The sequence below is a fragment of the Ambystoma mexicanum genome, chromosome 3q (assembly GCF_040938575.1).
Source record: "Ambystoma mexicanum isolate Mex_15411 chromosome 3q, UKY_AmexF1_1, whole genome shotgun sequence".
Classification (NCBI taxonomy): Eukaryota; Metazoa; Chordata; class Amphibia; order Caudata; family Ambystomatidae; genus Ambystoma; species Ambystoma mexicanum.
Window position 1 is genome coordinate 1030225497 of NC_090926.1, and position 24664 is coordinate 1030250160.

General features: G+C 46.9%; 1 protein-coding gene across 2 annotated transcripts in view; it reads left to right on the top strand.

Moving 5' to 3' along the window:
* Positions 1 to 24133, top strand: part of CBX8 (chromobox 8) — a 76888-nt gene extending 52755 nt beyond the window's left edge. For both annotated transcript variants that reach the window (XM_069655202.1, XM_069655203.1), the window contains exons 3-5: positions 6512 to 6577; positions 6704 to 6770; positions 21221 to 24133. In XM_069655202.1, the coding sequence (XP_069511303.1) occupies positions 6512 to 6577; positions 6704 to 6770; positions 21221 to 22072 (985 nt within the window). In that variant the 3' untranslated portion in view covers positions 22073 to 24133. The remainder of the gene's footprint in view (positions 1 to 6511; positions 6578 to 6703; positions 6771 to 21220) is intronic.
* The last annotated feature ends 531 nt before the right edge of the window (positions 24134 to 24664 follow it).

Genomic DNA, 24664 nt, shown 5'->3' on the forward strand with positions numbered 1-24664 from the left:
GAGCACGAGGCGAGGAAAAGAGAAGGGTCAAAGTTGCAGAGGTCGTGTCAATAAAAGGTGGAGGATAAAGGGGAGGGAAGAAAGAGGCAGGGGGAGTGTGGGAAAGGGAGAGCAAGGAGTGGTCAGATAAATAGTTAGGAAGGGCAGATATTGAAGAAGCAATGAATATAGAGGTGAAGATGAGATCAAGAGTGGCACCAGAAAGGTGAGTGGGTGGGGAGCAGAGGGGAGTAAGAAGGTAGGAGTCAAGAATAGATAAGAGGCGAGAATTGGGAGGATTAGAGGAGAGATGGTGATTGAAGTCAGCTAGTACAATTGGTGGGGTGGGGCTGGGGATGATGATGCTGAGGAGGTAGTCGATGTCATCATAAAAGGAACCAAGCCGGCCAGGAGGGCGGTAAATAATGAGGAATGAAATAGCATGAGGAGAATTAAAGATGTTATACATAAATTCAAAAGAGGGAAGGATTGGTAGAGGAGTGGGAAAAGGAGAGGAAGTAAAGTTGGGGTGAAAGAGAAGGCCCAATCCTAAGGATTGAGGCAAATGGGCAAAAGAGGATGAGGAAGAGGAGAGGGAAGCAGGAACAGAGGTGTTGTGGGGAGGGATCCAGGTTTCGCTGATGCAGAGAAAGTGGAGGTTGAGGCATAAGAATAAGTCAAGGACAGGAGTGGTTTTATTGTAAATAGATCTTGTGTTCCAAAGAGCGACATCAATGGAATCAGAAGTATTGGAAATGTGTGGATAGATGAGGTTGCGATGTCTGATTGAGGTGTTAGGGAGAGGGGTAGGGTAGGGATGGGGAGAAGGATGGTTGGAAGAGGAGATAATCATAATGATAAGGCAAAGAGATTGAAGGGAGGAGGGCAAAGGAGAGGGGGGAGGGTATGGGAAAGGGGTAGGTCTAAAGGGAGGGAAGGATCATACCACGGAGGACTAACTAAAAATTAAGCGGTCTATAAGTCAAGAAGGGAGGACGAGGTACTACAAAGTAGGGGGCAGAGGTGGAGGTAGAGAGGTAGCAGAGAGAAGGTTAGGTCAGGAGGAAGAGTACTCAGTGGAGCAGGCAGTTATGAAGATGTTCAGGGAAGAAGGGAGGGGAGATGGATTGAGTCTGGGATGGATGGCAGGCAGATGAGATGGAGGGGACGGATGGTGAGGAAAGTCACTTTGCTGGTGAGAGAGGAGAAGATGGGATGCAAAGGCAAAATGAGACTGGGATGGGTGGGTAATAAAGGGAGCAGACAGGTAGAAGGGATAGCGTCCGTTGGAAGGAACTGTGGCCGTGAGGAGGAGCCACTACATGGAAGCAGCCAAGGCAGTGAAGTTCATAGGGTAGAGTACTCTAGGAAGATCCATTGCAGTGATTGCAGGAGGCAGGTGATAGCCAGGCGAAGCAGTCACAAGTCGAAGGAAGCAGCCGGGCCGCATGGACAACGTCCGTAGTGTGGAGACGTTGCTGTATGTGCAGGAGGCTGGAGATGGTCAGGCAGGGTAGTCATGCCAAATGGGAGGAAGCAGCCGGGCCATAGTGACAGTGTCCATGAAGTGGGAACGAGGACGCAGGAGGAGCCACTGGGTGAAAGTGGGCAGAGCAAAAGGTGGCATAAAGAAGCAGAGCTTCGGTAGCAGATGAAGAGGAGGGGTTGGGGGCAAGTTGCATTCTGCCCCTCCAACCAGGTTTCGGCGCTGATGAACATGAGCTCCCAAGTGTGTGTGTATGTGTGTGTATATATGTATATGTATATATACATACATGCACGCTCGAGCAGCTCCTAAGCAAGGCAGCTATTGGCTGGGGCAGGAATGTTTGCACGTCCATCCGTGCGCTCTGCAGGATCTTCCACAAACTAGTGAATTTCTCCAGTGGTTCTCTCTAGATGGAAATTCATGGAGGCCAACAGTGATGTGCCAAATGCAGATACTGAGAAATCCGGATTCCACGCTTTTGTCATTTCTTTCAGTAACATGTGAAAAACCCATCTAAAAAACACCTTTGATCATTGAGGCTATCCTACAAAATATATTGGCACATGGGAACATGGTGACAAAAAAGTGATAGGAGATAGTGTAGGGGAAACAGCTCTTCAACTCTCGTGAATTAAAATCCACTTGACCCAAAAATAAAAAGAATCCCAAATGTTGGGCTATAGGCCATCCAGGTGCCAAAACTGCCAAAGCAGCATTAGCTTTGCAAGGCAATTTGGCTGCACATATTAACAGTGAAACATTATCATAATGTTATGAATCAATTACAAAAAGTGATCAAATTATTGCAGCTGGCAACACTGTACACCAAACCCAAAGAACTCTTCAAAACGTGCCTGGAGGTACAAGCATTATGTACCACAGGGGAGTGGTTCCGGACAGCGCGAGGGTGCAGTTTGTAGGTTGTCCCACTGCGTGCCTACCGGAGCAGCACCAGCCAGTGCTGATGATCTTCCTCCTCACCATCTCTCCCTTCTTTCCCTACCTTTGAATTCCTCTACAAATCTTTCTCCTCTCCCCACCCTATTTCTTTGCTGATCATATATCGTCCCCCTGGCCCTCTCTCTTCCTTCTATGAAGACCTGGATCACCTCCTCTCGCTTATCTTTCCCTCCCCCTCTCCTCTATCCATGCTTGGCGATTTCAATCTCCCTTCTCCCCCTCAATCCTCTCCCCTCTTCTCTATCTTTGACTCCTACCTCCTTTCCCCTCTTCCTTCCTCCTCCACTCACTCCTCTGGCTCCACCCTGGGCCTCATCTTCAATTCTTCCTACCCCTCTTCCCCTATCTCTACTCTTCCTATCTATCTCTCTGATCATGCCTTACTCTCTTTCTCCCTTTCTCCTCTCCCACACTCCTCCGCTCCTAACCCCTCCCCTCCAATCTACTCACGGTGTGATTTCCGCAACTTTGACCCCTCCCTCTTTATTGACCCCTCCCTCTTTATTGACACTTGCTATTCTCTTCTTCCAGCTCTCCAAGACTTCTGCATATTATATGCGAATGATGCTCTATCCTCCCTCTCCTCTGCTATCTCCTCCTCCCTTGATCGACTCTACCCCCTTTCTCTTTTCCACCCAACCCGGAAACCCTCTCAACCTTGGCTTACTCCTCAACTCCGCTCTATGCGACGCTTTCTCCGTTGTCTCGAGAGAGAGACTCGCTCAAAACTCCCTCACTCTCTAACCGAACCTCTTACTTCTCTTACCACGCACTCTACGACTCTTGTCTTGCCTCTGCTAAATCCTCTTACTTCTCTAACCTACTCCAATCTCAAGCCACTCACCCTCGCTGTATCTTTCAAACTCTCTCGACTTCTCTCTCCCCCCCTGATCCCTCCTCCAATTCTACACTCTCCCCTTCTGATTTCGCCAACTTCTTTTCCTCTAAGATTCTTACCCTTCGTCAAAAAATCCACACCCCCTCAGATTTCACTTCTACTCCTCTCCCTCCCTTATCCTGCATGTTCATCCTCCCGTCTCCCCTTCTGAAGTCTCCACCCTACTATCCAAAGCCCACCTCACATCCGCCCCATCTGACCCTCTCCCTTCCCTGCTCATGCCTAAGATTTACCCTCTTCTTATCCCCTACCTCACCACCTTCTTCAACATCTGTCTCTCCTCAGCTACTTGTCCCTCTGCTTTCAAGCATGCTACGATTATCCCTATCCTGAAGAAACCTTCTGCTGATCCCCTTCTCACCTCTAACTTCAGACGATCTCTCTTCTCCCATTCCTCTCCAAGCTTCTCGAGCGTCTTGCCTACTCTCAGCTCTCATTCTTTGTTACTAACTCCTCTCTCCTACCACCCTACCAATCAGGCTTCCGTCCCAAACATTCCACAGAAACTGCTCTCATCTCTATTCTCAACTCCCTTCTCTCTGCTCGTCATGCAAAACAATCCTCTATCTTTATTCTCCTTGACCTCTCTGCAGCCTTTGACACTGTCGATCATCCCCTCCTCATTCACACTCTTTCTTCCTTTGGCTTCAAAAGCTCTGTCCTTAACTGACTATCCTCTTACCTCTCTTCCCGCTCCTTTACTGTCTCCTGGGGTGGCCGGTCCTCTCCTACCTTTCCTCTTGAATATAGCGTACCCCAAGGGTCGGTACTTAGTCCTTTCCTCTTCTTTCTTTACACCTCCCTCATTGCCCCTGTTATCTCCTCGTTTGGCATCTCCCACCACTTCTATGCTGAGGACACTCCACTCTTTCTCGTCCTTCTCATCTGACCTTCACCAAAATCTCTCCTCCTGCCTTACTGCTATTAAGAACAGGATGTGTTCCCTATTTCTCTCTCTTACCACTGACAAAACCAAAGTTGTATTATTTCCCTCTAACTCTCTTCCCCCTCTCTCTCCTCCCCCATTCATTGACATTCCTCCCTCCAATCTTCCTATATCTCTTCAAGCTCGTAACTTAGGGGTTCCCTTTGACTCCTCTCGCTCCTTCTCTCAACACATTTCCCTCACTTAGCGCACCTGTCGCTACCACCTCTTCAATATTCGCAAAATCCGTACTTCTCTCACTTTCCACGCTACTAAACTCTTTATCTCCTCCCTCATCTTCTCCCGCCTCTTCTACTGTTCCTCCGTACTCTTGGACTTCCTACTTCTCATCTTGCCCCTCTTAAATCCATTTACCACTGCTGTTCGTACCCTCTGTCTACTTTCCCCCCGTGACTCCATCTCTACCTCTCTGTCTTACCTTGGCTGGCTTCCTTTTCACTCCCAACTTAAATTTCAATATCTCTGCCATATCCTCAAATCTATCCATGGTCTCACTCCCCCTTATCTCTCCTCCCTTCTCTCCTTCTACTCTCCCTCCCATTCCCTTCGGTCTGCTGACCATTTCCTTCTCACTGTACCTCCGTCCCCTTGTGCCTCCTCTCGTTTCCGCTCCTTCCAACTCCTAGCTCCTCTACACTGGAACTCCCTTCCTCTTGCTATCCGCTCTACCCCCACCTTCACCTCGTTCCACACTTCCCTTAAATCTCTCCTCCTCTACTCTCCTCCCTGAATCACCTCCCCCCTCCTGCTTCCCCCTCCTTATCCTTTCCCCAATTATCTCCCCCGTCACCCTTCCACTTCCCTCCTCCTACCCTCCTTCTCCACTCCCCTCCTTTCCACTCCCTATCCCCTTCAGTTAATTGCTCTTTTCACTTTTTTGTTGACTGATTCATAATGTATTTGCTTTAACTGTTATATTGTTTGTTTATGTATTATGATGTTCCATTGTACAGCGCTTTGGTGTAAGGCGCTTAATAAATCAATCAATCAATCAGTGAGTGGTTCACCTGCCAGCAGTGAGCTATGGTGCATTCCACAATGAGTCCTCCTCCGAATCTAGCATCACCATTGCTCATTATGGCCTCTCTCTCTCTCCCTGATGCTCGGTCTGATGCCAGGTGTTGCCATATTGCTATGGGAAAATTAGATTTGGCAGAATGAAACCCCTTGCATTATCATTTTCTCCAAGCGTGTCGCTGGCGGGTATCACCCATTCTTCATGGTACAGGTTTGCAAGGTCCACTATAGATGCCGCTAGCCATGTATTCCTGCCTGTTAGCTGACCTGCTGAAGACCCTGGGTGTGTTCCTTAGCTCCACGCTTGACAGAGTTCGTGTGACCAAGCAATCACTCCTATGGACGAGAACTGGGGGACACAGCTTCCTTCAGTCTTCGCTGCTCTGTGCAGTAAATGAGCACCAGTGGTCAACAGATATGCTCCCTCCTTCCATGTGACCAATGGACAGTTAGTGCCCAGAAATCACCAATATTTACTTGTTTCCATCACTGCCGACCTCACTGAAGCAGCTACGTTCATCTGCTTCCTATCCAGAATACTGGAGCAAAAGTGTGCATGTGTACGGGCACACCAACCACAAAGTGGGCCAGCCCCACGAGAATGCCCCTTTAGCTGCTATTCTCCCTGTCCCACCAAAGACCAGGCGCAGGCCCTTGGCATTTACTGTACTTCCCAGCGCACCAGAAATTGCATCGCCACTCTGCATGCCACTGGGTGGTCCTCCCTCAGGTCTCTTCTGCCCCCATGCTGCCACCCCCAAATGCCGTTGGGGATTAGCCGGAGTCTAGTGGTTTAAAAGATGCCAAGAGCTGTATTACAAAACAACCTCGCCCGCCCCTTCAGCTGGTCTCAAATCCAAGGCTTCCCAGTTTGGCAGAAAGACATCAAAAACTGTACTTTCTTTCTTCTTCAAAGGCTCGGTGGTTAACTGAAAGGCAAATCGAAGTGGAGTATTTGAGAATCGTTTCTTGAAGTCATTCAGAATGTAGGTTTCCAAATTGATTTGCGTTCTTTACCGCTCTAGCTGGCACTCTGTACCTTGTCACACAATTCTACGCCAGGGGCCAGAAAGATGGGCAGTCTGGCTCAGCGGGAACCTTATAGGGCCCCTCATTTTATCCTCTTCTAACTTCCAAGTTCATGCAGGTGCACGCCAATAAGTCCTTGAGCACTGGCCCCTCCTGCCTCCCCATTCACTTCCTGTGTCTTCTCCTCTTCCAGGTACAGCACGTGGGAACCGGAGGAGAACATCCTGGACGCCAGACTGGTGGCAGCATTCGAGGACAGGTGAGACAGCCTTCCCTGTGCCGGTTTAGATGGTTTCTAAGAAAAATATGACCCAATTTGAAGTTGGTACTCATTTTTCTTTTTCTTTTCTGTTTTTTTTCTTTTCTGTTTTAAATCCTTTCTCAGGGAACGAGAGAGGGAGCTCTTTGGACCAAAAAAGCGGGGTCCCAAACCCAGAACCTTCTTGTTAAAGGTGAGTATTGCAGACGTTCTGAATTTATGCCTCACGAAGGATAATTTTAGGTACTTGAAGTGGATACAAACCTTACAAAATCACTCTCCACATGGCCCGATCTTACCATTATTTGCATCTTTTTTACTAAACCCTGTAACTCGCAGAATATCTGTGACGAATAAAAATGCACCATTTCTCCCAAAATGCTAAATCATTTAAGAGGTAGCGGCGTGCTTCATATTGGGAAGGGGTTAGATGAGGAACTAAGGGTGACGAGAGTTATCCACGGATTCTAATCCGAAAGATGCTCTGCCTGCTATGTCCGAGATTGCTGCGCGTTTTTGCACAACCGCCTTTAAAATGGATGTCATGCTGAATAAGAGACTCGGGCTAATGGCGAAACAGCCCTACCAAAAAAATCTGGATTGAAAGTGGATTGCTACTGGATTTTCCCAAACATTTAAATCCTCTTTAAATCCTCTTTAACTCCAGAAACTCCCATTGTACTCAGAGGATTGCTTTTGGCTTCTTTTTGGCTTCATGCACCCTGAAATATGTTAATTAGCAATCCTCAGTGGAATGGAATCCCAAAACAATCCAAGCAATCCAATCCCCAAACAATCCACTAAAAATCCAAAAACAATCCAATCCCCAAACAATCCACTAAAAATCCAAAAACAATCCACTAAAAATCCAAAAACAATCCAATCCCCAAACAATCCACTAAAAATCCAATCCACTAAAAATCCACTCCCCAAACAATCCTATAAAAATCCAAAAGCAATCCAATCCCCAAACAATCCACTACAAATCCAAAATCAATCCAATCCCCAAACAATCCTATAAAAATCCAATCCTCAAACAATCCAGCAAAAATCCCAAAACAATGCAATCCCCAAACAATCCTATAACAATCCAAAGGCAGTGCCATCCCTAAATAAATACAAAAGCAACAGATTACATCTGGCTTCCTTTTAGCTTAATGCACCCTCGTAGAGATCCAAAAGCAATGCAATCCCCAAATAAACCTTTTGAAATCCAAAAGCAATTAATGTAGTCACCAAATAATACTTTACAAATCAAAAAAACAAAGCAATCCCAAAAATATCCTTTAACAATATAGGCATTGTTTCGGTTTATGAGCTGGAAATAAATTTTGGAGTTTAACAAAAATATTGTTTACTATAATCCTGAAAAGAAACGCTTAAAAAACACATTTGGTGCACCTTGTTGAATTGGGCTTCAAAAGCCTCACTGTGGCATAACTGCTTCCCATTTTAGAGAGTTGCATTTTGAATTGTTTTTAGAACTATAGTGATGACTTATTAGGTCAGTGATTTAGGTAAAATGGCCTTGAAAGTCAAGACCATGTAATGGCATATTAACTATATTTAAAAAGAAGCGACACATATTTTTTTCCCCCACTATATTTATTAAAACGAGGCAGAGATTCAATCGGACACTGTGTGCATAGCACAAAAACACGACTGTAGCAATCCCAAACATGGGTGCTTTACAATTAAAAAAATGGGTGAGAGGACCCAGAACCAGTCCAGAAAGTCACACGAGTATCCAGGCCCAGCCCAGGGAGCAAGCGAGTCCGGTGGGGTCCAGCCCAGGGATCAAGGTTGAGAGGGGACAAAGAACCAGTCCAGGGAGTCAACAGTATCTAGGCCCAGTCCAGTGAGCAAGCAAGTCCGGTGGGGTCGAGCAAGGGTGAGAGGTGACCCAGAACCAGTCCAGGGAGTCACACGAGTATCCAGGCCCAGCCAAAGGAGCAAGCGAGTCCAGACCAGAGAGCAAGGGTGAGAGGGGACCCAGAACCAGTCCAGGGAGTCACCAGTATCCAGGCCCAGCCCAGGGAGCAAGCGAGTCCGGTGGGGTCGAGCAAGGGTGAGAGGGGACCCAGAACCAGTCCAGGGAGTCACACGAGTATCCAGGCCCAGCCGAAGGAGCAAGCGAGACCTGTGGGGTCCAGCCCAGGGAGCAAGGGTGAGAGGGGACCCAGAACCAGTCCAGAGAGTCACACAAGTATCAGTGCCTAGCCGAGGGAGCAAGGTTGAGAGGGGACACAGAACCAGTCCAGGGAGTCACACAAGTATTCAGGCCCAGCCCAGGGAGCAAGCGAGTCCGGTGGGGTCCAGCCCAGGGAGCAAGGGAATGCCCAACTACACTGGTGTAGAAAAGACCAGGTCTGGCTCCTTCTTCATCCGGTAGTCCCCAATTTTATTTTGAAGGGCTTTTCTGTACTTGGATGCAGAGAATACTGGAAAGCCCATTTCCCTGGCTTTACATGGATAAATTCTGAAATGCAAAAAAAGATATTGTGTAAAAAGTTTGAAAAGAGCAAGCAAAGTACAACTAGTCGCCGATATAAACTTTATGAAAAATAGCAACTGGTAATGCAGGCTATGTGAGCAAAGCGGTTCATGATATGATTGTTTATTTATATAGCGTTGATACACAATGTGTTAGCGCTGCAAGGCAAGGGAGGGAACAAGGGAAAATACAATGACATTCTTACAGACCATGAACAGTAAGGATGTGAAATTAACTATCGTACTCGGCCTGACGACATTTCAGATAGTGCTAAGACATAGATATGATATGGCATTTATAACGCGCCTATACACAAGTGTTTCAAGGCACGACGAGGCAAGGGAGGGGAAACGAAGGAAAGACAGACTACTAGGCCAGGTGACATTGAGATCGCGCAGGGGCCGAGGGAAGGGGAAAAGTGCATGGAAAGGGGGGGGTGGGGAAGTGCGGAGCAGAGGAGAAACGGATAAATAGAAAATAAATAAATAACAAAGGCAACAAACAGTGGTAGTGCAGCCAACAAGTTGCAAGTGCTGGGATAAGGCAGCAGACAGGGTGTGTCTGATAAGTGCATAAAGATAAAGGGGGGGGGACTGTATGGGTACATATATAGACCCCAATGTAAGGGGTTGCCCTGAGGTGGGTGGCACGGTGAGCAGGTACCAGGAGTGGTCTAGAGACCTCATCAGGTGTGACAGGGGAGAGGGAGGAGAGAAGAGGGGGGCCCAAGAGATGAATTGTGAAGCAATGTGCACACCAGCAAGATCTCTAGTGTTCCATGTGAGAAAACAGTCAGGAAATGGATTTCTATCTACACACATGACACATAAGCGCCCAACTCACTTCCCACCTAAGTTACCTTTACTCTATAACACCCGATTATTATTATCATCATCAGATGTACATGTACATAATTTATTAACATTGGACTGATACAAGTCTGGGTTTGCTCTAAGCTCGAACCTGTGTTTGCAGATCATGCACAACTGTTTGAGGAAGTGCCCATCTCAATGAGCTACCTTACTTCACCCCACAACACGCATGGTACGCATCCATGCTTGCAGCATATGGCACACATTTCATGAGCACTACAACTCTGCTGCCCCCACAACTACAGGACCATTGGCTCCGTTATTAACTAGTTGCTCTCCATGAACACATGTTCAAACACACTTTCCCCCGCCAGGAGAACTAACTTGAAGATTATATACCATGCCACCTATAGCATAAAACGCTTCCCGGGAAAGCAATATGTCGTGTTGGAATCCTTCTGTTTTCAAGACCATAAATAATGACAAAGGTGTGAAAGAACTGCCCATAATTTTCACTTGTGCCTCCACCCTACAACACTGTCCATATGTGGGCACATATCCACCTACATGCCCCCATTACAATAAAGCACGACGCTTACGTCATGCGAGAATGCTTGATAAACAGACAGTAGCTTTAAGATGTTGTTAAAAAATTACACTATGCGCTTCTAGGCTTCTATATCCTTGGTAACATCCCAATCTCACTTGCAAGCTGCCATTGCAGACATGCCCTCTTATCCACTAAATGAATCTCACCCCCATTGAGTTTTCTGACTCCAATAGATGGTTTAGGATTCCCGTGTTTAAGGGGCACTCTGCCTTTCCACATCCCCACGTTACAAGGAGAAGCCAAAAAGTGTTCTGATGGTACTAAAAATCTAGAAGGCCCAAACAATAAGACACAGAACAGCCTTGCACATATTTTCCTTTTGCAAAAAGCCTGGAAATGATTCCCCTGACCATGCGTGAGAAAGGCATCCATTCCCGATTTTGCTTAGAGTTCTAGGACTTGGAAGTTTTCCTAAATTAGAAAAAAAAACTACAAGTCCCAGAATTCAAGGGGAAAAACAGGATTGGTATGCCTTCTTACACATGGCCAATGGCAACTTCCGAGCCCTGCTTTTAGCGTTGGTTGTCGGATATACATTTGAAAAGCACATTTATATTGTGCGAGGTAGCTTTGCATCCACTGTGAAACACTCTTCAGATTTGTAGAACTAAGGTTACTTTCTCTTTGAGCTACACCAGGAACTGAAGGAGAGGGATCACTGTGCTTTTGTGGAATAAACCCAACCAGGGAGGTGTTAGTGGTTGTTTCTAACATTTAGGGGTCACCTACAAAGAGAGCCGAGCACTGCACGCAGCAGAACTCCCTGCCCCAAGGCTCACCCCTGTGTAACCCCTGTCCGAATTCCCAGCAGGAAGCTCCCCCACCCCACACAAGGAGGACAGCAGAAAGAGAAAGAAGGAGAAAGAGAGACCGACAATTGCCAGAAAGAGAGCCAGCTGGAGGCACAGAGAGCTAATATGGGAGAAAAGAGAGACAGTGTGAGATACACGACTGGAAGAAAAAGCAAGAGGCCGGTGTGAAGAAGCAGTAACTCAACCAGCTACTGACAGTGACACCCAGAGCAAGATGGACGGGCAGCGGGGCAATATACAGAAACAGAGCAAAGAGACAGGCGAGAGGGAGCGCAGGATACACAGGCAAGGCTAGCAGGAGGGAGGCTCGAGGCGCTCCAGAAGCAGGGACAGAGTGACAAGTTTAGAGGAAGGCTGAGGACAGGATACACTGCAAGAGGGATTATGAAACTGGATAAAAGGTGCGCGCAATAGCCAATGGGGCAGAGTGAGCAAGAAAGGGGGACACCAATAGGAGAGTGAGAGACTGCTGTGTAGGAACGGCAAGATAGAGAAACAAAGAATGGTTATGGTTAGGTTAATGGAAGCAAAGAGACACACAAAGTAAGACAAGTGTTGTTAAAAACACAGGATTCAAATTTCCAAAGGCACATGTGAACCACAATGCATACTGTGGCTGTACATTTGTTAGACACCTTTCAGACTTTGAATGAAAAACGTGATGAAATTAATAAAGCGGGGGGGGGGGATCTGCGAAACTCTGTTCCCCCCCACCCATGTCTTTGTGGCTGCCGTTCACTCTATTGTTAGATTTGCGCGCGTATTCATGCAGATCAAGGACCAGCCTTTTCAATGTGCAGCTGTAAGTTTAAATATCACGTTGTTAATCTTTAGATTGGAATATAGCATTCATAGTGTGCTGCAGTGCTTTCACTGCTTTCTGTGCTGCAGTACTTTCACTGCTTTCTGTGCTGCAGTTACCGGTCTCCCAGGCAGCTTGTCACTGCCCTTTCCCCGCTTTCTTGTCCACCATCATGTCGCTTGCTTTAAGGGGTCAAGAGGCCGAAAGACTATTAAGCCAGAGAAACTACACCCACCAATCCGTCGTAGCTGTGTAAATAAGATGAACGGAAATGTTGCCTAATGCGAGTGGCTTCTGAAGTGGCAGATCTCGCGTTTGCGATGTGCTGCTAAAACAGAAGCTTTTGAAAGGGCTCGGGTGGCCGGCGGGGACGCATACATTCCGTGGAGCGCGCACAGGCGAGCAGGACCCACGATGCCCAGCTTCCCCCAACAGCCCACGAGTTTAAAAAAAACAGACAAGTATGGTCCCTGCATGATGAGCCTCACTCACAAATAAATAAATAACCCCCAAACAGTGTGCGCGCCATAATTACCTTGCTTTGGCTTGTTTGCATCCGCCATTGCTGCTGGTGTGCTTCCAGATCCGGAGGGGGGAACAAAGCCGAATTCCCTCCAAAACAAGTCCAAAACAAGCTCACCCCCCCCCCAAAAAACACAATAACGCAAACACACATGTAACCCAGACATAGTCCAAAACAAGCTCACTCCCCCAAAAAAACACAATACCTCAAACACACATGTAACCCAGACATAATATTTTAGAACTAAAAGCATTTCCTAAAAATGCATTTAATTTTTCTGGTAATTACTATTTTCATTTCTTGTATTTCCATTTCTGGGGCTTTAAATGTGTGCTTTTTAGCACTTGCCTTACAAGCTGCGTTTAATGGAGCCCTATTCTGTCCTTCACTTCCCTTGGGCTATATTCTCATACCTCACCACCCTTTAACACAGGTTTCTCCACATCAGCCACTTGCTGACAAAGAAGGATTTGTAGCTTTTCAGAGGGGATTTAGTGGTTCAGGTCCCACTGGCTGACCATCATCGCTTCGGCGCCTGACTGCTGCTACCATCCTGAGGGTTGCGCACAGCACTGCCCTGGGAACCTAGGCAGAGAGCCCCACTGCCGCGGCTGCGCCTGCCATCACCACCACTACATCTACCATCAGGAGCTGCGCCTCCTTCCTACATCTTGCTGCCTCGTCCCACCGCCCCTGGGATCAGACACAGCCGAGGGACCCACTGCAGCGGCCGCCCCTGCCATCGCACCTGCTGCGCCTGCCATCACCACACCTGCAACTTCCATCTGGAGCTGCGCCCCCCTCCCACATCTTGCTGCCCCGGCCCGCCGCCCAGCCCAGCACCATAACAATCCATTGAGTGACCCGCTGCCACACTGAGGTAGGATCCATCACCACTGCTACGACCATCAGGAGCAGCGCCTTCCTCCTAAATCTTGCTGCCCCGGCCAGCCACCCAGCCCAGCACCGTAGCAATCCACTGAGTGACCCGCCGCCACACAGAGGTATGTTCCATCACCACTGCCACATACACAAGTACTACCTCATACACAAGTATACAGGGACGAGGAGGAATGGGGCTAGGAGTAATGCCAATTACCATTAAGTAATCAAGGCATTAAACACAAGTAGTGGCATAACACCATTGGGTTGACTGGGCTTCAGCACTACCCAAGCCCCCCTGAAATTTTGGGCTATGTTGACTCAACCTGGCTGACCTTCAGAGCAGCTGCCGGACAGAACAGGACACAGATGTTAAACGGCACCTGGTTTCCGCTGTTAACAAGGGCCCAGCAATTACTAACTTAAAGCATTTCACTGTTAGTATTCAAAAAGAAAATGTAAAAACAAAAAAAGGGATTTTTTTTCCTTTTTTTAACAAAGTGGGGCCCCCTCCAAGCCATGTGCTAGAGGGCCCCCCCGCACCGCAGGGGTTGCGTGGGCCCCCGTTACGCCACTGTCAACTCCCTCTGGCGAAAATCAGTGGCTATTAACCCCTGGCTTTCTTTCTCTCCATTATAATGTAGGTACCCCACAGGTGCCTCAGACTGTTTTCCACTGTAAGCAAGCGGTCCCCCAACAATAGTGTTGAGATAGGCCCCCATACCTCTTCAGCCATGCCTGATGATAAGTGTTATCACATGTCTAGACTGGCCTACATTGCGCATCCAGTTTGGACATTTTTCGCAATGTGACATTGCATTTTTAAAGCTAAAGCAAAAAGGAGTGTTTTATTAGGTGGGGATACTAGAGCTGGGCGATCCCGGCAGACCAAGCCTATTCAGGCAAGATATTCTTACAAATCAAGCCCACGCAGTGGCGCAACAGCTTTATGTAGAGTAAGATTAAATCCCATCAGCATGGGCCTGGCTCCGAAACCTGACAATCCCCCCAGAGCCTCACCACCAACCTCTGCAAGAACCTCACTCCAGTGCTACATCACACAAACTCCTCAGCACCTAACCCCAGTGCCCCACCAACCAATACCACCCCAGCATAGATAGGATTGTAAATGTCTGCATGTGCCACACTAAGATGGGGTTGTGAACATGTTAGCATGCCCCACACTTGGATAGAATTGTGAACCCTGTTTCCATGCTGGCTTCGACACCCTTGGCCCAAATCTGTAGGTTGCCCACATGAACAAATTGTGCTATGGCGAAAGGCTTGGGGTTACCAGCGGGTTACCCTTTTCCTTTTGTGCCCCCAGTAGGTGCACCCACACATGTGAGGTACCTTTTTCGTCGGGACACCTGTGGGAACGCGAGAAGGTATGACATCTGTTGTTGGCGACGTGTTTCGGTGAGTGGACACAGGGAAATGTCTCTGAAATTTGCTGGAAATGAAGACAAATCACAGACATTTCGCTCTGGCCACCCACCGAAACACACCGCCAACACCACAAGGCCTCCCTTTTATTTGGATCCGCAATGCTGTCACACAGGGTATCATTGGAAAGGGGAGCATCTCCCCTTTCCAACGATACCCACCTCGATCTCCGGCTTGAAATACAGCCGGAGATCGAGGGGGAGAAAGGTGAAGACTCACCTTATATTTTCACTGCAGCAGCCCGAAATGGCTGCTGCGGTGAAAATTACTTTCAATTTCACGCCGACGTGCATTACGCATGCCGACGTGAAACTGAAGGTAATCCAGCCCCCTGGCAGTGAGGGGGGACCTCCCCCTCACATAGCCCGGGGGTTGGATTACTGTTTTGTGTGATCCCTGCTTTGCAGGGATCACACAAAACAAGGTGCCAAAAAAGGACGAGCTATCTCGTCCTTGGCACTGTGCATGCACTTACAAGGATGAGATATCTCGTCCTTGGCACTTAAGGGGTTAAGTGCAGACCAAGCTTCGAGAAACAGCAGAGCGCTTTACAGAGGTATACAACAATACTGATGCATAACGGAGCAGTTTTCAGAGGTAACAATAGAACACATACGCAGCTGGGGGTGGTATACAGAGGGGCACAGAGGAGGGGTACAGCTGTACCGGGTGGCTGGCCGGAGATAGGCGGCCACAGTCCAGCGAGCCAGGTGGCGCGATGGGAGATATGGCCGAGGTGTTAGCCATTCCTTCTACCTCTTGCTGCAAATTGGCATACCCTGAATGTTAGCGACTAGGCATTATCTACTGGAGAAATTAGTTAAGTGCAGTTGGACTTGTAATTTGCACCAATAAAATGCAAAATTAATAAAACCTAATCTCTGTGAAATGTTTAATCAGATTAAAATGCTAAATAACGGCTACCAGCGTCGAAACTAGTTTGACATTATGTTGCCAACATTTAAATGCAGTAAAAATGTGTGCCTACATTACTGGATTGTTTTTACAGAGATACAAGTTGGAAAAAATCAAAAATAAATCTTACAATGTATACTTGCTTGTAAAATAATCCAAAACAAATGCAGTAAAAATATGTAGTGTTGCTGGATTGGTTTTATTGAGAAACAAGTGAAAAAAAATAAAAGAAAATCCACCACTTTAATAGCAAGCAATCTTTGCTTCAAAAAATCCCAAATAAATCCTGTAGAAATGCCTACCTGCCAATTAGTGTTAGTGGATTGTTTTTACTGAGAAACAAGTCAGTAAAACTCCAAAATAAATCCTGTAGAAATGCCTTCCTGCCAATTAGTGTTAGTGGATTGTTTCTACTGAGAAACAAGTCAGTAAAACTCCAAAATAAATCCTGTTGAAATGCCTTCCTGCCAATTAGTGTTAGTGGATTGTTTTTACTGAGAAACAAGTCAGTAAAAATCCAAAATAAATCCTTCAACCCAAGACAAATAAATCCTTGCTTGAAAAAATCCCCAAAAAATCCAAAATAACTCCCAAAAAAATCTCCAGCTTCAAAACAATCCAGAAGCAATCCCAAAACAATCCAAAAAGTGGATTTCTTTTTTACTAGGGAGTGGAAGGATTTAAAAGCACTCTCGAAGTGGGAACGAAGTATTTCTGCATGCACTGAAAGTGATTTTGTGTAAGATTTGTGTCTACTGCTTACAACGTGACTTTTTCAGCGCTGCAGCATATTTTCAGTCCTCCTCAAGCATTAGCACACTTTCGGGGTGCGGCCGCCATTTGTGTTGCTGAATCTACCGATGCAAGCCTAGGGTCGGAGTAATCCGAGCGGTCGCTGCACCTGGTGCTGCTATGTTCCCGCCTCCCTGCATCCCACACCCTAATCAAGCCCCTCCACCCATTTTACGCTGCCTGCCCCCTACCAACCAAAATGTCCTTCCCTTCCTCTACAGGGCCGCTCCTCCCAGGCTACGCGGCTTCCTGATGAAACCATGGAAATGGTAGAGGGGCTCCGAGTGGAGCCCCGCCTTCCATTTCCATGGCAACCTTGCCTGACTCTCCCCGACAGCTGATGTGAACGAAGCAGTGTATCTGGATTTTTTGTAATATATTATTAGCACCTCAAGGGTTGGCCTTCGGGTGCTAATAGCAACAATCCTGCGTTCTGTGGACTAAATCGGCCTGGTAACAGCACCAGAGCCAAGCGTTACTGCCCATCGCTTCGCTCGGGCCTGTAAATTGGGCCCCGGGATGTTACTGGCCAGTGTATCCGCCCAACATGGGATAGTTGCTGAATTATAAGATTAAACTTCCAGAGTTATAAATCTGTGTTCTTTCGGTTGATGATGTGCGAGCAGATCTGTGTATAATGTAAACAATGTACACCTTCTAGGATGGTAGCCACAACAGTGTAATGACTGTTTAGATGTAAACAATGTTTCCGCGCACTCCCAATTTTGATAGATGAATATAGATTTTAGGCCGGGATTGGACAAAGGGGTCAAGGGGGGGGGGGGGATTGGGGCAGGAATAGAATGTGGATCTCTTAGTTCGGGAGAAGATAAACTAACTACTAAAGAGCTGTTCAAAACACTTCTATACATGGCCACAGCATATGGTGCACATGGAACGTAGGCCAAGAATAAATCAAGAGGCTGCATGCAGGGGGGCAATGAAACGTAGGAAGCAGCTTCAGACGGCTCACGGGAGACCCCCGGCAGGCGGGCCTGTGTCTGAATAGGTTTGTAGCTGATATGGAAGAAGGCATCCTCAACTTCATGAATGCTGCTCCTGACACAACTTTAAGGGGTGTAGAACAGAAAAGGAGCTAAACCAGATGGTTGCCGGAGAGGTGCAAATGTTATGCGCTTAACTATACTAAATGTAAAGACATCTAAAGCAGACCACTCTAGGCTGAAAGTAATGACCGTCTAACAAAATGGATCCAAGGAGCTAATGCGACTCACTCATAAGCACTTTGGTGTAGCAAATAAAATTGTTCAAGTGTATTACAAGTGCTACAGTAAGTGATCGTACAAGTACATTGGGCCTCATTACGGGCATGCCGGTCCAGAAGCAACGGTGCTGGTAAGCCTACCGGTACCGTTGTTACCGGACCGGCACACTCTGAGTCTGCGGGTGGCTGCCGTCCCGCCTGCCAGGCCTGATCTGGCAAGCGGGATGGCCCCTGTCCGCAGATTTTCCGGAAAGCACCGACACCATTATTAACAGTGCTGGTGCTTCCATCATCCCCATTCCCATTGAGTCCCATTAGGACTCAATGGGAATTTAAATTTTTTTGGCACCTGACTTCCAGGAACACCGTGGTCATAATCCCCCGGTGTTTCTGTGGAGCCAGGCGCCAGAAAAATGCACAAGTCCGGCGGCAGCCTGCCGGTTTTACCGGCACGGCTACCGCCAGACTCGTAATGAGGCCCATTGTATTGAAAAGACTAATTTCAACACAAAAATGTTTGCAAAGTAGAAAATATTCAAGAAAGCAAACTAAAGGTTCTGAGTCGTCATTACCTTCATTACAGGGGGCCTACAAGATTTCACAGCGGGAGATTTGCATTGCAGGTGCCTGGTTCTGCTCACCAGCTAGAAAGTCGCCTTGTTCCAAGAGAGTAGCCCTGTTTACATCCTTGTAGCACCTTGAGGTTATAAAGGGGTGGAAAATCCACCACGCTTTTTTTTTTTCCACTCTCCTCCTGGTCTCGCGGTGTCTCGCCATGGGAAACGCATCTCACTTAGCTTGTAGCGTGTGCATAAGAGCAACCAAAAAAACAAGAATGGAGTGACAAGGTTCAGGTAACAAATAATAATACTTGAGATCCTGTGGATGTTTGGTAATGGACAAGCGTGTGTGTTAACCTTGCAAGATTAGAACCAGTCAAAGTCTGTGATGCGAGTTGCTGGAAGTCTAACACTGTAGGCCTTCCAACCAAACTTTCAAGAATGGAAAGGGTATGTCTAGTAGAGCATCGGGCACAATGATCCACCAGTTCTAAAACATTTACACAATCATACTTCTTGCACCACAGCCGGGGGTGGGGATGATGGCTCCCAGCAGGGGAATATATACGCCAATGGTTCCTAGATCAGAACAAAGAATTGTGTATGGGGGCGCCGGGCTGGTGGGGTTAGTGGAGGGAACTCGTACCTCAATGGTGTGATGGCTGGTGCAGACAGTGGGCTAAATATTATGGAATGCTGTTTTGAGTCAATTGCCAGCATGCAAAGCTTTCTTTCAATCACTATTTTCATTTATGTTTTATTTGTGTATGGTGTGTTACAAACCTTGCAAAAAATAAGGAGGTGATGGCTGGAAGGTTTAGAATGAATCTTAACCTCTGGCATTGCTCTGGGCAACCCTCCAGACCATCGTTCTTCGCCTGCCAAGCCATTACAGAAGGGGAAAGACCATATGCAAATCAGGCTTGGTCCCATCCCAAAAGGGGTAGTCCAGCCCGAACTGCTAGGTCACATCCCTTCTGCAGGAGACAACAAGCATCCCCAAACATGTTTCGGCCTTGTTGGGCCTCATCAGTGAGGAGTAGCTTGGGTCTCTAGGCCCAGCAGGCACGGGACCCACGTCTGGGCATACCCGTCCCACTCGAGGTGACAAAGCAAAAACAAAGAGGTGATGGCTGGAACAAAAGTGGCATTGCCTAGCCGAAAGATCTAACTTGCTTCTAGCCCCTAATAGTCCAATAGTCACCAGAAGGTCAAACATCAGCCTCAGGAAGAAGAGACTGCAGTGAGCATGAGGTGGTTGCATTAAATAACCCTGTGGCTGATTTACCCTCTTTTTCGTCATAGCACAATTGGTGAAACAGCTTCTATTCATTATTCTTTTCTGAGGTGGTAATCCAGTCCTCTAGCCACCACGGCATGAGAATTGGAAATGATGCATCTTCTGTTGCATCTATCTTGCCCAATAAGTCAGAGCAGTGTTGAATCCAATAGCTAAGTGTCAAACAAGAACCTTGTGAGGCCAAAGTAAAGACCACTCATCCAGGGGCTGGCGTGTTGGGGGGGGGGGGGCGATTCTACATCTTCTCCAATGCAGCTTTATTAGGGTGCAATCTAAACGTATTTGAATTGTATGGTTTGGGATTTGTAATCATATATTTTTTGTTTCTCGAGGATTGATTTCAAGATCCAAATCCTTAATATGAGTGGCAAAAAAGTTGAACGAACACTTCGACCCTATCGGGGGTCTGACCAAAAGGATACAATCATTTACATATGAAAAATGCTGTATTTACAATGGACAAGGAGGAAAGACTTTTTGTATATTAAGGTTGCGGGGGATGGCTGCCATATATAGATTGAGAAGGGCCAGAGCCATAACACAACATTGGTGTAAACCCCAGTGTGTCTAGATGTGGCCCGTTAGACAACCTTGTCTGTCCAATCTAATTTGGACCTGCTTTCATAGATGTAGGTGCATTAAGATATTGAGTAAGGATCTTGGGCATTCCCAGGCGTTCATTTTTTCCTACAATTTGCCCCGGTGGACCCTATCAAAAGCCATTGTTCGATCGATCACTATTTGCTTCTTTCACTGTTGCCTTTAGTGGCAAAGGATGCCCCAGGCAGGGTTTCTTGGACACGCTGTGTCCAGGGATCCAAGGTTCAACTCACTGATGCGGATCTAGAGGCTGCTTGTGGGACCATACTGCGGCGAAACTATGTGTCGTAGTAGTCCACGCAGCAGTGGCTCGTGGTTCTTTTCACTTGGGACCAATACTGATTATGTTTTCCTCACTCTCTAATGACTCTGTTCGCTAAATAGCAATAGAATGCCTAAAGGATTTGCAAGAAGTTGTGATAAGTCAGAGGTTTCCATCCATTGTTTTTTGTGTTTCAGTAAGCGCACTGAGGGAAGATGAGTAAACTAGTACAACCATGGGTCCTGCTACACATCAAGTGTTGAACACAATGATCCAGAGGGGGCTTAGTACAGGGATGGTACCTGCAGGGGATGTACAGGAGCGTCCTCGTACATTAACAGACCAACGGTTTCTGTACCACAGCAGTGGATAGATCACTCATCCAGGGACTGGCGGTGTGGTGTTGGGGGGCGATTCTACATTTGTATGCAGAAAGTTCCAGCACTCAAGAAGCTGTTCTTTGCAAATGCCCAGTGTCAGGGAGGCTGTTGTATGTTCCATCTCTGCCATTCTATGGTGTATTTTTATTCCATTTATGAGCATTAATTATTTTATGGTTTGCCTATATGCCATTGAATTACAAAAGTACTGATCTGTCTTTTCTTTAGGCACAGGCGAAGGCCAGAGCCAAAACCTATGAATTCCGAAGTGATGCTGCCAGGGGTGTCCGGGTACCCTTCCCTGGACGATCCCCCATGGAGATGGGCTCAAACTCCAGATCCCGGGACGGGCTGAGGACCATAGTCCTGACCCCCCAGGGTCCCAGCAGCTCAGTGAGAGCAGAAAATATCAGGGAGAGGGTGAGTCCGCCTGACGATACCCCTCAGCCCTACCAACAGAAGCCCTCCAAGAAGAAGAGGGTCCTACAACCTGGACAAGCACTTTACCAGAGCCCCCCAGATGCCATGGAGCCAGCTGTCAGGAAACCTGGAGAACAAGGTGGCAAAGTGCTGGACTATTTGAAGTCTAGGCGGATGGAGGAACTTGCTTCGGGGACATTTCGATCTGGCCACAGTGTCATCCAGCTAGCCAGGAGACAAGATGTTGACTACACTGGCCCCAAGCCCCCGCACTCCGGGCTTGGGTACCAACACAGAGATTGTGATCTGTCAAAGCCTCATGGGAAGCATAGCATGGACACATACCCTCCCAGGACTAAGCACAGAGCAGAGGACCAACTCCCCTTTCATCCCATTGAGCATAAGGCCTGGTATACTTCAGAAAGCCAGGCAGCTGTGCCTAACTTGTACAGGGACACACTGGGGACTCCTAGCAACAAACCCTCTTTGATTGCCCGGATCCCTGTCTCCAGGATACTGGGGGACCCAGAGGAAGAGACTTGGACCCCTTCCTTAAGCAACCTCGAAAAGGTGGTGGTGACAGACGTGACCACAAACTTCCTGACAGTCACCATCAAGGAGAGCAGCACAGACCAAGGGTTTTTTAAAGAAAAAAGATGAACTGTGACATCAGTGTACACGTGTGGTTCCCAACCCGCGTTTACTGGGACAGGAGCTAGCCACTGTCACTAAACTTTTTCTTTACTCACTTTTATCCCTCTTCCTTCATACCGTAAGCTAAAAAGTATATTTTATATTTTCCAGATGTGTATATATGTTATTTAAGAAGCAAATATTCATATATATATATATAGTATATATTTCAACTCTTAACCTTGTTTTATTTAAACTATAAGATAATGAAGCAGTGGCGCTTTTGGCCCCCGGGGCAGTTTTAGGTGTAACCTTTACCAGCACATTTCAGCACTTGCCGCGAAAGAATGGTGTTGAAGGGCGGTCATTAAATATTGTTGTTGGTGACCAATTGTGTGTGATGTCCAAGGGATTGGAGCCACTTGGGATGTGGTTAATTCGCACTGGCAGGAGGGCCACATTGAAGCGCTCTTTTCTTTCGTCATTTTGCATCTGGGCAGATGTGCAGCCCATTTCCTGTAAGTCTACTGCAACATGTGCAATATTTTAAAACCATGTTATTTGACGGCCCCTCAAATGTTCAGATTATCATGTTGATTCGTCAATGCGTCCACCCATGTTAGCTAAAATATTTAAAAACGTGCGTTTCTAATTCAGCTTTAAGCGGTTTACACTATTACACTATTTGCACAATTGTAATAGAGGAGGTCGGTATTCAAGCGAATGGTGTATTGGCTGTGATCAGGTGTGGCGAGCTGTAATTAAACGATGCCCGCAGCTTACATGGCTATGCCACACAATAACACACATCCTGGCAACTGAGTAAATGGCGCTTTTATTCCACCAGCCCAGTGATGAGCAATTTACCAATTAAGGACCTGCTGTGACTTTCAAGCCTGCAATCGCAGCAACGCAGCTTTTCAGCCGAGAAGTACCTGCTTGCTTAAAATGACAATGTTTTTTTAAAATTATTTTAATTTTATTTTAAACAATAGTTACAGAAACCGACAAAGGGAAAAAAAAGACACATTTGAACGTTTGACCTTTTTGGAACCAGTCTTTTATAATGGCATTCCAGGATGAGTAACTAACTAAGTGCTCCATAGTCCCTTCCGAATCGAGTTAGTCCAATGAATTCTGCTGGGGGGCGGGGTGGTCACCAAGTGGCCAGGGACTATGTGCCATTGCAGGCCAGGGGAACCCTGCGAGTGGTGTACGGTGACAGGACGCATTGCAGTGTCTGGTGGGGCAGAGGGGAGATCGGTCCTTTTGAATACTACCCCTAGGGGCCCAGGGCCACAGGAAGATTCTCCCTTCCCCACCAAGAGTCATAGAGAGAGGAACCTCCAAAACGTCGGGGCGTTGAAACGGTCATCGGGCACCCCACACGGTGCTCCGAGACTCCCGGCACAGATATTCTGTATTCTTAAGGTCATCAGCCACACTTAATCTTTATTTTTTTTTGACTAAACAAATGCTAATGCAATTTGATTACACTCAGTGCTTTAAGTTGAAAAAAAGAAGTGCAGGTACTCGGCAATCTAGGCTTTAAGTGGGTTGGGGCTCAGCCTATGCATTTCTTAAAATCGCTCCCAAGCTGGAGCCAGCCGAGGCTCACTGACCCATTTCAATTCATATCACACTGCGTGTACTGTTTCAAACTCTCTTTTTTTTCTTCTTCTAGTTCCCCATTTGTCTCCCTTTCTATGTGTCTCACACTTTGTGTCTCATTCTCTGTTTGGGCCCATCTCAGTATGTCTCACTCCCTCCACACGGTCACTTGAGTATTTTCTCAGGCTCTTTAACTCTCTGTGTAGTCTGGCCTTTGGAGCATGTTTTGCTAAAAGAGCTCAGTGTTTCCAACCAAAATGTCAGTATTATGGTTTATTGTTAAGTCATTATTACCTTTTCAAATCTGAGTCTTGTCAACCTAAAGCAGCCATCTCTGAAAGCTCCTTATTAATCAGTCTGATTGTGACCTGTTTTGACACCAGTACTATTATGTTTAAAAGATGGCATTCTTTGAGAACTCCCAACGTTTGCAGACAGTTCACAGAGATTAAATTATGAGCCTAGTGCAACCATCAATCACAGACTGATTTTTACCTGTTTTGATTCGAGTATTTTTATGTATAAAATATTGCCGGCTTTCAGAACTCCACTTTTTTGCAGGCAATGCACAGTGAGATTAAATTGTAAGCTAAGGGTCACACACTTTGGTTAAGCAGTGTATCTCAGATTGTGTCACACAAACTGTTAAGAAAATTTGAATATCCATATAAATGGAGACTTTCTATTTTGTGTGTCAAACTAGCAGATATCGCAGCTGTATACTTAGCTATAAAAAGGGGCGTTTTATTATTGCTTGCTATCACTGTGAAACAATAAGGAATGTGGTTGGTAAATACAGCTGTTTTCAGTCCAAAACCTTCAATCACAACTCCCAATTACTAAATATGTACGCATTGGATAAAGGCACTGCTAATTACAAAGAAAAATGATCATTGCTCCATATGCAAACTCTTAAGGGACCCCCTCACCCCCCATGGGTGACCGGTGTAGCCCACTTAGGCAAATGGTGCTGTGCGCCTTGTGTGCTGGCAGCTCTGGAGCTGCAGG